General features: G+C 28.4%; 1 protein-coding gene across 1 annotated transcript; it reads right to left on the reverse strand.

Moving 5' to 3' along the window:
• Positions 1–236: 236 nt before the first annotated feature.
• LOC113385115 (defensin-like) lies at positions 237–858 on the reverse strand. The gene is made up of 2 exons (XM_026622926.1): positions 675–858; positions 237–444 (listed from the first exon to the last, which is right to left on the reverse strand). The coding sequence occupies exons 1-2, from the start codon at positions 805–807 to the stop codon at positions 332–334; spliced, it is 246 nt and encodes an 81-aa protein (XP_026478711.1). The 5' UTR covers positions 808–858; the 3' UTR covers positions 237–331.
• Positions 859–12,623: the final 11,765 nt, after the last annotated feature.

The raw sequence follows: 12,623 nt of genomic DNA on the forward strand, positions 1-12,623 counted from the left end.
GGATATTCGTGTCACATAAATGCAATATGCTTTGATGAGTTAATACTATGTAGTAAGTGAAAGGTGAAACCCAAAATTCACCTAGTATCATTTAATTCATAACTGTAATTTGAAAAGTTACTATAAGACTTACCTTATTGTTATTTTACAACTTTGCCCTACATGTACTATCCTTTGTTTCTTTCTCTAAAAAAAAGTAATATATAGGTACTGAATATAATAACCAAAACACATACGTTATAATTTGTAGGTATATTATATATTTTGCGCAAAATTTTTAACACGGTTTTAATCAAAGTTCATCTAATATATTATGCTATATTAAATTTCTTCAATTTCTGCAGTAACAAGTTCCTTTTTTGCACGCGCCTCCTCTTTTTCCTAGAGATATGCACCGAGCATTGCATAATCTGTTTCCTCCAAGTTGGCATACTACACGTGGTGCTAAAAAAATAAAAAAATAAAAATTAAATATATATTTTTACTGTAAAAATGTAGATAACTATTTTTACTGAATAATGTTTATTGTAGAAAATATTATTGAAATTCAGCAAAGCAAAATATTCTTGGATATTCTATTCTAAAATATAATAGTTATGTGCTCTAATAAATATTCAATAAATTTCTTAAATGCACTATATAATAATTCAAGTTATTATTTTTCTAAAATATACCTGGCTCTACATCATTCAAAGAAACCTGTGACATTCTCACTTCGAATTTCTCATTTTCATCTGGTGTGTCTTCTGCCATTGTAACAGCAAATAAAACCACCAACACTAACCCGAAAACCACTAAATTCTTCATATTGACTTTGAAATTGTTATTTTTGCTGATTTAGCTGAGTTACTTAATTGTTGAAAGTTAAATAACATAATAATTATTGCCCAAGGCTTGTCAGAATTTATAGGCATCTATCTCTAAGTACTTCTAGATAACGTGAGAATGATATTTAAGAGCTATATTTACTTTGATACTAATAGTGCTTCCCCGATATCGGAAAATTATTTTTATTATCGAAAAATTTTAAAGTAGGTACTTGAAACTCAGGTAATTGCCACTAGAAAACTCACCAATTGAACAAATCAACAACAAAGTGCTTATATAATGACAAAAATATTTTTCAAAAAAAAAATCCTATTAAAATTAGATGCCAACTTTTTTTATACTAATGTAAGGCAATTTATTCAATTTATTTATATTAGTTGCAGTATTATAAACTTGTGTATTGAGTATTAAAAAATATTGAGTAAGTTATATACTATTTTTGAAATATGCATACGGCAAATATTTATCTTTAACATGAATTGTCTCAACTTGTTGTATCAACCCCGCATATATTATTAAATGTTGAAATATATATATATATATATATATATATATATATATATATTAATTAGAAAGTTTATTCTGCCCTGGTCTGCACGTGCATTATTAACAAGAAGTTTAATGGAATACATTTTACGATGTCGGTATATGCATTTATTATTTGTTAACGACTGTACGCGTGACCCCGATTAAAATATTAACGGTTTGAAATAATAATGAAAGTGTACAGTTTGCACGCAACTATGTATATATGGAGAGAACCGTCAGTACTAAATTAAACATTTTACCTGACATCACAAAATCCTAAACCGAATGCTTCTCCGAAGCCAAAATAAGTGGACAAAAAAAAACAATTTATTAAAATAGTAATTAAGTGAATTTTGGATGGTTTTTGCCTGATTAACATAAATTTCAACTCATATTTTGTTTTTGAGTTTACAAAATCGGTTAAAAATTTTTAGGCAAAAACGTTGACAAAATCCTTCGTACGCATCTTATTATCTGCTAATTATAAAAAAACACCTGGGTCAATCATCACACATTCTTTTCAAGGTATTACAACATTTCATTTCATGGTTTCGATAGTTTTTTATTCAGTTTATCAATTTTGTCAATTTCTAGAAAGATCTAGAAGCCCTGATAGTGACAATATCAATGTTAAAATAGTTGGTAAAACTACTGAAGATATGTTTTGGTACAATAATTACAGACTTCCAAACTTCATAATTAACCAATAATTTATTTTTTAACTTCCATAAATATCATGTGAAATGATCTATTACTTCCTATTTAACTTACTCCTCCTTTCCTTATTGTCTCTAATTCTACCATATCTAAATATATATTTATGGTTTATTTTATATAATTTTTTTATAATCTTTAATATAATATATTTGTTAATTCCACTATAGCATAGTTTATTATGTAATTTGAATGAATCTATTGATATCAATTGGATAGATGTGCAATTTGTTATTATTATATTTTTGTATTCACTCATAATAGACAAATAAAGATTAAAAAAAAAAGAAAAAAATGCCAAAAAAAAAGATGGGAAAAAGTCTGCTCATTTCCAATTTTGGTGTCACACAATTCAGAATGACTTGAAACGTTGTGAAAACCTAAACTGCAATTCAAATTTTTTGACGAAAATATACAGTTTTCTTTTGGGAAGTTCTTATCACAATTCTGCTAATGAATATTTCTGACAAAGTACCAGATCAAGGTTATATACAGTGTTCTCTGTGATAAATGCACCTATTGATATTTGGCATTGGTTGTATACTGCAGCTATTATTTTGGAAAATACCTTGAAAATTAAAAATAAGACATTGTACATGTTAGCCGCTAGGCTTTCTTATTTCACTTCGCTTATGGGGTAAAAAGGTGCAACTCACAAATTTTCGAAAAATACGTCAAGAAAACACTGAATTAGCAAATCAGATTCTTTGACGAAAACATAAACTTCTCTTTTGGAAAGTTCTTATTACAACTCTGCTAATAAATATTTTTGATCAAATACTAGATCAAGGTTATATACAGCGTTAACTTTGTAAAACATGTATCTATGCATTTATATTTGGCATTTGTTGTGTAATGCTGGTATTATTTTGGAAAATGCCTAAAGCTTGGCTTTCTTATTTCACCCCGTTTATGGGGTAAAAGGGTCCAGTTTACAATTTTTTAGCTGGGAGTTTTACTAAACATAGTCAGATAGTTGTTTGTTTGATATGCGTTATTTTATTTAATTGCTCAAAGTCAAATTGGACTTTTGTGCCCCTTACTACTTGTATGTGCGTGTAAATATTTGACTAATTATTAAATTTTTAATTATCGTTTTTGCAAAAATAACAATTTGCTGTTAAATTACCTATGATACTCTGTTAATTATTATCGTGCAGACTGCAAAATGGCTTTTAAGCTTTTCACATGTTCATTATACAATATTGACAACCGATTAGTTTTTAATAGCATTAAATTTAATAAAAGTATTCAAATTGTAATTTGGAAAAATGAAAAGCTTCACAATGTCAATAGGTGTATAAGCGGTTATCGCATTTTATTAATCAATAAAATTTTATTAAATTGAACTAGAGATGGAAAAGGTCTGTTGTAAATTAACAGATATTGGTCGTAGTTAAATTATTTACTTTTGTTTTAATCAATTAAGAAATATTTGGCGTAAATCAGAATCAATATATAATAAAAAATAATAAAAGACTTTGGATTGGTTTTTAGTAGTAGGTATTATTTATTTGGCATTGATTGCAGATAATAATTTGATAAGAAAGATTGTCTTAAGACATGCTCAGGTTTAGGGCATTTACTCAGGTTCAGGCAATTTACTAAAGTACATATATAGGGGAGCTAAGTGCTCGTTTTAACAGTTTTTACAACTATTTCAAGTTTCCAGTTTGCATAATGTAAATCGGAGTGGTTAACAATACAATCAACATTATCATATTTGTTGCAGAAAATTTACATATCCATTGACATCCTATTGATAGTCATATGCGCAGTATACATCATAACTCTATCATATTTCCTCCAACCACCTTTAGATTAATTTGCTGTTGTGATAATTATGATCAAACAAGACCTGGGAATAACTAGGTTGTCGCAAGATTTTGAATATTGATTGCAAACCGCCCCATTACATCAACCCCTTGATAGAATTTTGCATGCCTCGTCGATCGCATTCTAAGCAAACTCCTTCTTAATACAAATATCGAATTGAAATTGTAGATATTCATATTCGTGTAATAAGCTCGTGATTAAAGGATATGTAATTTAATTATTATAATGATTTGCATATGTGTAGAATAATAATGGAGTTCATGCAACGTTCATCTTTGTCATGATGGTAAAATTTGGTGCGAATATCTTGGTTGTTATTGTTATTTGAATTTAAGTCCTTTATTGTTAATATGTATAGAATAATATCGTTTTTAAGATATATCACAAACACACATTGATACGTTTACAATTTTAGAACTTTAAAAATACCTAAGTTAAATAAATGAGTTAGGTACTCCTATATTAAAAATAGATGAACATATGAATAAATTACTAAGACTATATTTCTCAATGTGCCAATTATGATTAATTAAGAAATTACTTATGCAAAAAAAAATTCAAGAATAAATACAAAACTTTACATGACTGCTAACCTTAGTAAAATAGTTTCAGATATTATTAACAACAAATTTTTCACAACTATTTGCAATTACTTTGGTTATATTATACTAAGTAAAAAAATAGAACATTTGAAAAAAAATGTACGTTGCCATAAAAAATACACGTATTTCATAGGAATAAAGTTTCTTAATATCTACATATATTTATAAATTATTTAATTATAAAATCTAATTGATTCGTGAATTCTCAAATATGCATTTAGTTCAAAAATTTAATGTAATTCTTTTATGGATCAAGATTAATATCATAGCATTTATTCAGAATTAATTGTCACATATTGTCGGCTGAAAAACTTTTTTTTTAATTTCCAGAACACAATAAAATATTTTCTTATAAAAAACATGAATATTAATTCCAATTCTATACATGACACATATTTTCAAATTAAAAAACTAAAGCATAGATATAGTGAATACTGAATACAATACCTCTATACCGGTATACCAAAAATAAACGGAATACCAAAGCACCGGAAACCGGTATACCGGTATAACGGTAAAATACCGAAATACCGGTATTAATTTTTTTATCGGTATTTTATTCTCCATTACAGAATATAGAATCTTCAACAACATGTCAATTGGAATAATGAAGTGATCAATTTTCTATAAAATATTCATGATTCTAAATGTCAAATTATTTATAGATGTGTAAATAATGAGTATATGACGATTAATCAAGTCTTTATATCGTTTCGAGGCACGATTAAATAAATACTACAATAAGCAATTTTGTTTTGTTTGTTTTTAAACAACTATCAGAAGTTTTGAAATCTTGAAAACTGTTGTGCGGATAATAGAAACCTAATAGTTGATCTATTCTAGTTCAGATATTTTTGCCCTATTATATATTTTAATATCACAACTACTTGATATCATGATGCACGAAATGCAGGATTTAAACTCTTATCCTTGTGGTTGAAAGACTGAATCTCATAGTAGAAGCTATAAGTAGTACTGACTGCAATTTATTATATTATATTATAAATAGCAATAAAAATAGGGGGTGGGGGCATCGATTTTTATTTGAAAATTGGGGACGTAATATTTGTCTTAATGAAAGCAGCTTTCACATTGCTATATTTATAAAAAAAAAGGTATCAGTATGACAGAAACTATTACCGAACTAATAACATCCATCACATAGAGATGAGGCAAGTGTTCCTGTAAAACTATAAAATCGACGTAGTTAGTTGAATCAAATCATCACAAAATCTTAGAATCTCAAGTTTTTATTGCTTTTCTTGTAATATATGCAAATTAAATAATAATTTTTAATAGAAATAAAATTTTACTTTGGTGCAGAATAAATTCAGCATTACCAACTGGCATCCAACTTTGAAATTTTCAATTACATATACCTTGTATACCTCTGACAATGTCTCAAGCATTTCAATATACAATACAAAATTCCTGCATCATCATTCGGCAAGTTGTTATTCTAAATAAGCTATTCAATATTCTCAAAGCTCTAAAGCACGGAGGCTTAATGGCAAAACAAATCGATCGGGACCATTATCCATGGTACCGTCTCAAAATATGATATGAAGGCAAACATAGTATAGCTCGAACACAATGCGTAATGTTTATTAGCAACACAGAACAAAAGGGAAATTCCTATTATCGTCCCTTCGATCTGTATAATACGAGCTTTCCAGTTTTTGTGTAATGACCGACTTTACATCGATATCGGGCCTCCTGTACTATGTAAATTGCACTTTCCTTGTTTTCTTTTTGGATAATGTCATGGTATTTTCATCATCGAAATTACATTAGAGATTCGAGCGATGAGGAACGTGGAACAACTGGGGTATTATTTTATATGTTTGTAGTAGATTAATATATTTCTGCTTTTATTTGCATTTATCATCAATATCTATAATTGTTTGATATAGTTTTTACATCAAGTCAGCAATTAACAGATGTAATAACTGATATGTCTATATGCATTTTCATCATATATTTTATATACGTATAGATTTTTTACTTTATTATCAAAATAGCAAATATATATTTGCATCATACAGTACAATATTTATATTATATTTCAAATTTAATTTTGTTGCTGACAACATGAAGGCGCAGTAGAATTTTTTCTAACCTACTTACACCATCAGTAAAAATAACAGTAGTGAACAACTTCAAGCAAATAAGTGGAAGATTTTTTTTTCTATAAAAGCATTCCATAATTATTTAGATAAAAAAATTTCTGGGTCGTTTGAATAGAATGTTTTAATTATTGAATTTTGTGGTCAATATACTTTCTTATTGAAATTTGTGGACTTCGATTAGTACCTATAATTGTTTGGTATAAATAATTTTTGAATTAAATCAGCAATTAACTGATACAACAACTGATATCTCTATATGTATTTGCACCATATATTTTTTTATACGTATAGATTTTTACTTCATTATCAAAATAGCAAAAATATATTGGCACCAAACCGTACAATATTTATATTATATTTCAAATTTAATTTTGTTGCTTAATATAAAGATGCAGTAAAGTCTTTCCTTCCTGCAGCAAATTTTCTTGGATTTTTTTTTCTACAAAAGCATTCCATAAATATTTGAATAAAATTATTTTCATTGTTCTATTAGTTCCGAACAGTTTAAATAAGTTCTGGGCAGTTTAATAAGAATTATTATTTAGGTTTAAAACGTTTTTATTATTGAAATTTGTGGTTGGTGGATTTTCTTGTTCATTGATATAAGTGAAACTTGTTTCATTTTATCTTTAGTGATTTTTATGACATAAAACTCAACTGTTAAAAGATGAATTTTATGATTTTGCCAAAAAATTGGATTTTCTAATTTTAAGTAAAAAAACCTAATCGGTTTGCTAAGTTTCTAATCCTTAATCTAATCGTTCATGCCATCCTGAATCGTTTGACATTAAAATTGGAAAAAGGACACATGTGTACGTATGTGTGTGGTTGTATATGTGTGCCATTTGACATTTGGTCCAAAATTATTAATTAATCTTTAAAAATCTAGAAGAAATGTTAAAAATTTTAAAATGTTGTACTAGAGATGGGTCAAGCCGTTTCTTCACTATTTCTGATTAATTTTTGTTTGCCAATTTTGATGGAACTTTATTATGTTAGAGAACATGGTCTTGAAGATCATACTAAAATGGTCCACGATATATATTGTACTCTTAGAAAAATTAAATAAATTATGTGCATTTTAATTGAATTGTTTTTAATTTAATCAATTTTATTGTTCACGTTCAATCGAACAATCCCAAACTGATTATACTGTAAGGTAAATATAGTTTGAAAGATATTAGTTCACAGTCTGTTTTAATTAGATTTTGGTTAAAAATTGACTGGGCAGTTTTGTCGTAATTAGTTAATGGTAAAAATTTTACGATTTTTATTAAACATACGAAAATTGGTTGTACATCAAAATTGATCGAAGTTTGGAAAATGGATCCTTGTCAAAAATTCAATATTCTAACTTGTCAATTTCGAAGGCCTCTTAATCTAATTTCTTAATCATAAAGTCGATTATTTACACATGGCTCAAGTAAAAATACTACTTACACCTACTTTTATTTATTTTCTTCATGCCACTATCAATCTACTAGTACGACATAAATTTGAAAGCCAGCACATACATACATCCTCACTAGAGCAGTCTGAATCAAATATTTATTCAACCGGAGGATACTTTATATTTGTATTTGAGTCAGGTTCTGAGTGTAATAAATGTATAAAGGTCTCTTTCGACTCCCCTAAGTTTTAATTGGACCCACAGTGGGTTATGAGGAATCATGGCTTTGGAATGGGTGAGCGCTTGATAAAATGTTTCGCTGTATTCTTGATTACTACCTCTTACGCGCCTTGATTTATATCAGTACGTGTAGGACGGATAGAGCTGACTAATATATAGATAGCTCTCTGACTTGATTCCATGTCTACATTTCTATATGTGTACAACATGTGTATTAATCTTGTCATGTGTTGTATAAAAATATTTTAAAAATTGTAGTCATATTTTGTAAAATAATTATAATATCCATCCTTACAAGTTTTTAAAATTTGTTCACTCAGCCTTCTCATTTTTATGAAATTAATATTATGATAAATAATAAATGGCAGTTTGTCCAAAGTCAGGTCATGGTGTAAGAGTCACCACAAATAAATAATTCACTTAGCCTTTGTCGTCAATTCTCATTGCACATTTCTCGTCTTTCTCATTTCAATTTTATTGAGTGTCACCAAATGAACGAAAATGTCTGTCCCTTAGTGCCGGACAGTAAACATATTGATATTTCTTGTGAGAATTTACGTAATTTATTCCAATTATTTGATTTTGTTCTGTATGAGTGCTAACGGTCACTACATACCTCTAATTTTTCGTATTTCCTAGTCAAAGAATGAAGGGCTTATGGTGAATGCATCAGCTGAGACCATCGGTGTGGCTCAGCCAAAAGGGTGAATAAATAGTGATTTTTTTGCAATATCTAAGGATATTCATCAAAGACACATGTGCAGACATTCCAGAGTGTGGAGATGGCTACATATGTAATCAATGCAGGTTATTTTGAAATGTCCGGTACTAGGTGCCACTGTTTTAAAATCATATTTTTTATGCCAAAGTTTGATTTATAGTATTAATTATTTTTAGCAAAGGTTGCGTTTTTGTTAATTTAGTTTGATTTCTAACTTTGTTATCTAAGATAAATCATAATTTAATAAACATTTAGTAAAATATTTTTTTATTTATTTATAAATAACTTAGGTGTCCGCCACTAGGGGTCTTGCCCCTATGTTTCTATAGACATAAATTTTAAAGTACACAAAACTAAATAAAAATCATAACTCTATATTTCGAACAGATAATTTTAGTACTTATCTCATAAAATTATTCAACCGGATTTCATTCCATTTCCATTGACTCGTAATAATTTTTAATGATGGTCTGGTCTTATTCTTTTTATCATTTGTCCTTTGAACTGCTCCATCGTTATTCTTAAAATAAGAAACGGTATCAATTACTGGAAATACAAAGGGAATCTATTCCAACTCAGTCTAGAATCTTGATTTGATTGATATATAAAAGTTGCAAATTATTTTGATTTTCTCAACCGAAGAAACAAGGCTCAAATAGGATGAGAAAATATGATAAGAAAATAACGATCTCGATATGACATTGATTTACAAAAAAAAAATCATGAGAGTTTTTTATGTTTTCTCTTCTCATGAAATAAAATAGTAATCAGTAAATTATAAAACTAGTTGGTATTGGTATTTTTCCTTGGACAAGTTACATGAACTTCCCGATATGTGTAATTAATCGACCAAATCAATAAAATAGATTAATTTATGAGTGATTAAAAGTATTCTGAGTGGATTTATCACACATAATTGAAAACGAACGAATACGTTAAGTCGGATCATTCTCTGTAAGCAAATTTCCAAAAATCAACAATTTTTATAATTCAACCAGGACTTTAATGGTTTAGAATGTTCATCAAGACCAAGTACTCTATCGTTATATCAAGTCAATTGTCTAATTTTAATTTTAACAAACGTTAAAAACTACTCATTTTCTCAAACTTTGATGATTTTTTTAATTTGAACTACTTGTTGTAAGGCCGTAATATTTCAGTATGTTCTATAAGACCATGATATATATCGCCAAAAAAAGTTCCATAAAAATCGGCTAATTTTTTTTTTCAACAGTTAATTACAAGGAAACGGCTCGGTTGATTTTCACCTAAAACTAATCAGTATCATTTTTAACTAATAAGTTTCGAACAGTTTTTGACTTTTTAAATTCGATTTGGTAGTATGAGCTTAAATGTGGACGAAAGTTTAACACTTTTTTCAAGTTTTAAAGAAACGGTTCGGTAGATCGTCGCACAAACTGACAAACGATAGTTGAGTTTGAGATACATCAATGACTTTGAAATTTTTGGAATCGGTCCAGCCATTTTTGAGAAAACTTGGATTTACGGCAAAAAATCTTTTCACACATACACACATACTTTTTCCACATTTGGTCTCATTCGATTCAAAATGGCTTGAAACGTCGAGAAAACATAAAATGAGAGATTAAAATTTTTTTATGTAAACATAAACTTCTCCTTCGGGAGAAAAAGATGTGCAAGTTAATAACTAAACTTGCACATCTTGTATGTACACAGGTTGTATGTGCGTATCACATTGCAGATGAGTAATGCACATCATAAAATGATGCACGTACCTAATAATCTTCAAAGCCATAGTAAATATGATTCATGCATGCATTATATTCTCGGTAAATGTTTTCAAATTTATTTCAATCTCATTTTAATGCAATTTGTAAGCCATATACATAACTGAACAATACCGGTAGTGTGCGAAATCCATTACCTCCGCGCGTAACTTATCTCCTCCCGCCCGCGGCCGTTTTGTCAAAGTCAATGCGGAAGAACGCAACACTTTATCAACTACCAAGGAATTTCCGAACTTTATATCACATCCAGGAAAATGAACATATTACACACCTCATTCGCAAACACAGCCGCTGTCTTGGCTGCTTTGCAACTACACTACTCACGAACACCGAACTTAATAGCTCAACTTTCGCCTTTTGATGAATTCTGTACAAAGGTTTTTTGGTTGAACTTGAAATGTATGCTGAAGTAAGATATTAGAATTTGTCGCAATCCAGTTAATTAATCAGTTATGTTCAAAAAGCTCTAGAAGCCTTTATTGTATAAGGTTCAGTGTTGCTTTACCACAAGTTTATGGGGATGCTACCATATAAAGAAAATAGAAATATGTTAGATAATTTTAGATTTTCTTAAAAAAAGATAATAATTTTGGGTTATAGCTGTAGCATACTAAGGAACCTTCCAACTCCACAAACTATTATAGAATAGTTATAAAAATTAAATAAAGCATTCATTACATTGACTATTCCTGTGCAACTATAAGTACTACTCACGAACAACGAACTTTAAAGCTCAACTTTACCTTTTGATGAATTCTGCACTAAAGTTTTTTGGTGGAACCTGTAATGTATGCTATAGTAAGATATTTGAAAATTTGTCCAATTTGTATGATTCAAAAACATTTTATTTGTATTGACAAAATAAAGATCTGATGAAATTTTGGAAAATGCAGGTCAAACGGTTTCGGAGATCCAATGAAAAAACATTCCATTTGGCGGACAAAATGATCATTAGGCATATTCACTTCAAATTATCACATATTTCATAGAAATAACAAGTTTGGTTTACAACTCGGCGCCTACGCGCTTCTATATTTTGTTTTTAAAGCAACTAATTATCGTGATAGATTGCTTTGAAAAAAGTTCAAAATTTTAAAATATTGATGTAAGTATAAAAAAATCAATTTTTACAAAGAGGTCAATTTTTTCAAAAAAATTTAAAATCTCAAAAATTTAATTACATATTTAAAAAAAAATTCGGAGGTCTAGAAGAAAATTGAATCATTTTTAAAAATATTAATTTCTGGTACGGAAGTTCCAGCATTTGCCTTAAGACGCGGTGCCATTCACCACTAGTTTATAAAAAAAATTGTAAAACGGCATCTTTCCGAAAAATCGTGGTACCTATTAATATGTCAAAGATCACTAATATTTGATAAAATTACATTAACTTTTTTAACAATAATTTGAATCATCGAGATTTTTTTATTTAGCTGCTTGATCATTCAATCATATTCGGAAATTAAAATAAATTTCAGCATTTAAATAAAAATATGCCCATTCTACTAATTATTGCTAATATAGACAAACTTTTATTATAAAATAGAACTATAATAATTCTTAAATATTTTTTTCTATTCACAAACTTTTTTTCTATATTCTCCTTTATATATAATAATCCACTTCTATATCTATCCTTTATAACTATTAATTAGAACACGCCAAAGGAAAAAAAATAAAGTTATTAGTACTGTATTCTTTACAACTTTTTATACAATTTGATGTTGTTATATTGCTGTATGTCCTGTTCTCCATTGCAATGACTGACTATAGTTGGAAGTAATTAGGATATAATTACCTTCATTATTATAGTGTTGCATGTCAAAACGATTAACCTCTCACAAACACCTAGAAGAGTAAATGCGT

The sequence above is a fragment of the Ctenocephalides felis genome, unplaced genomic scaffold, assembly GCF_003426905.1.
Source record: "Ctenocephalides felis isolate EL2017-DRISC unplaced genomic scaffold, ASM342690v1 CF-g0.4_SCAFFOLD_03571, whole genome shotgun sequence".
NCBI lineage: Eukaryota > Metazoa > Arthropoda > Insecta > Siphonaptera > Pulicidae > Ctenocephalides > Ctenocephalides felis.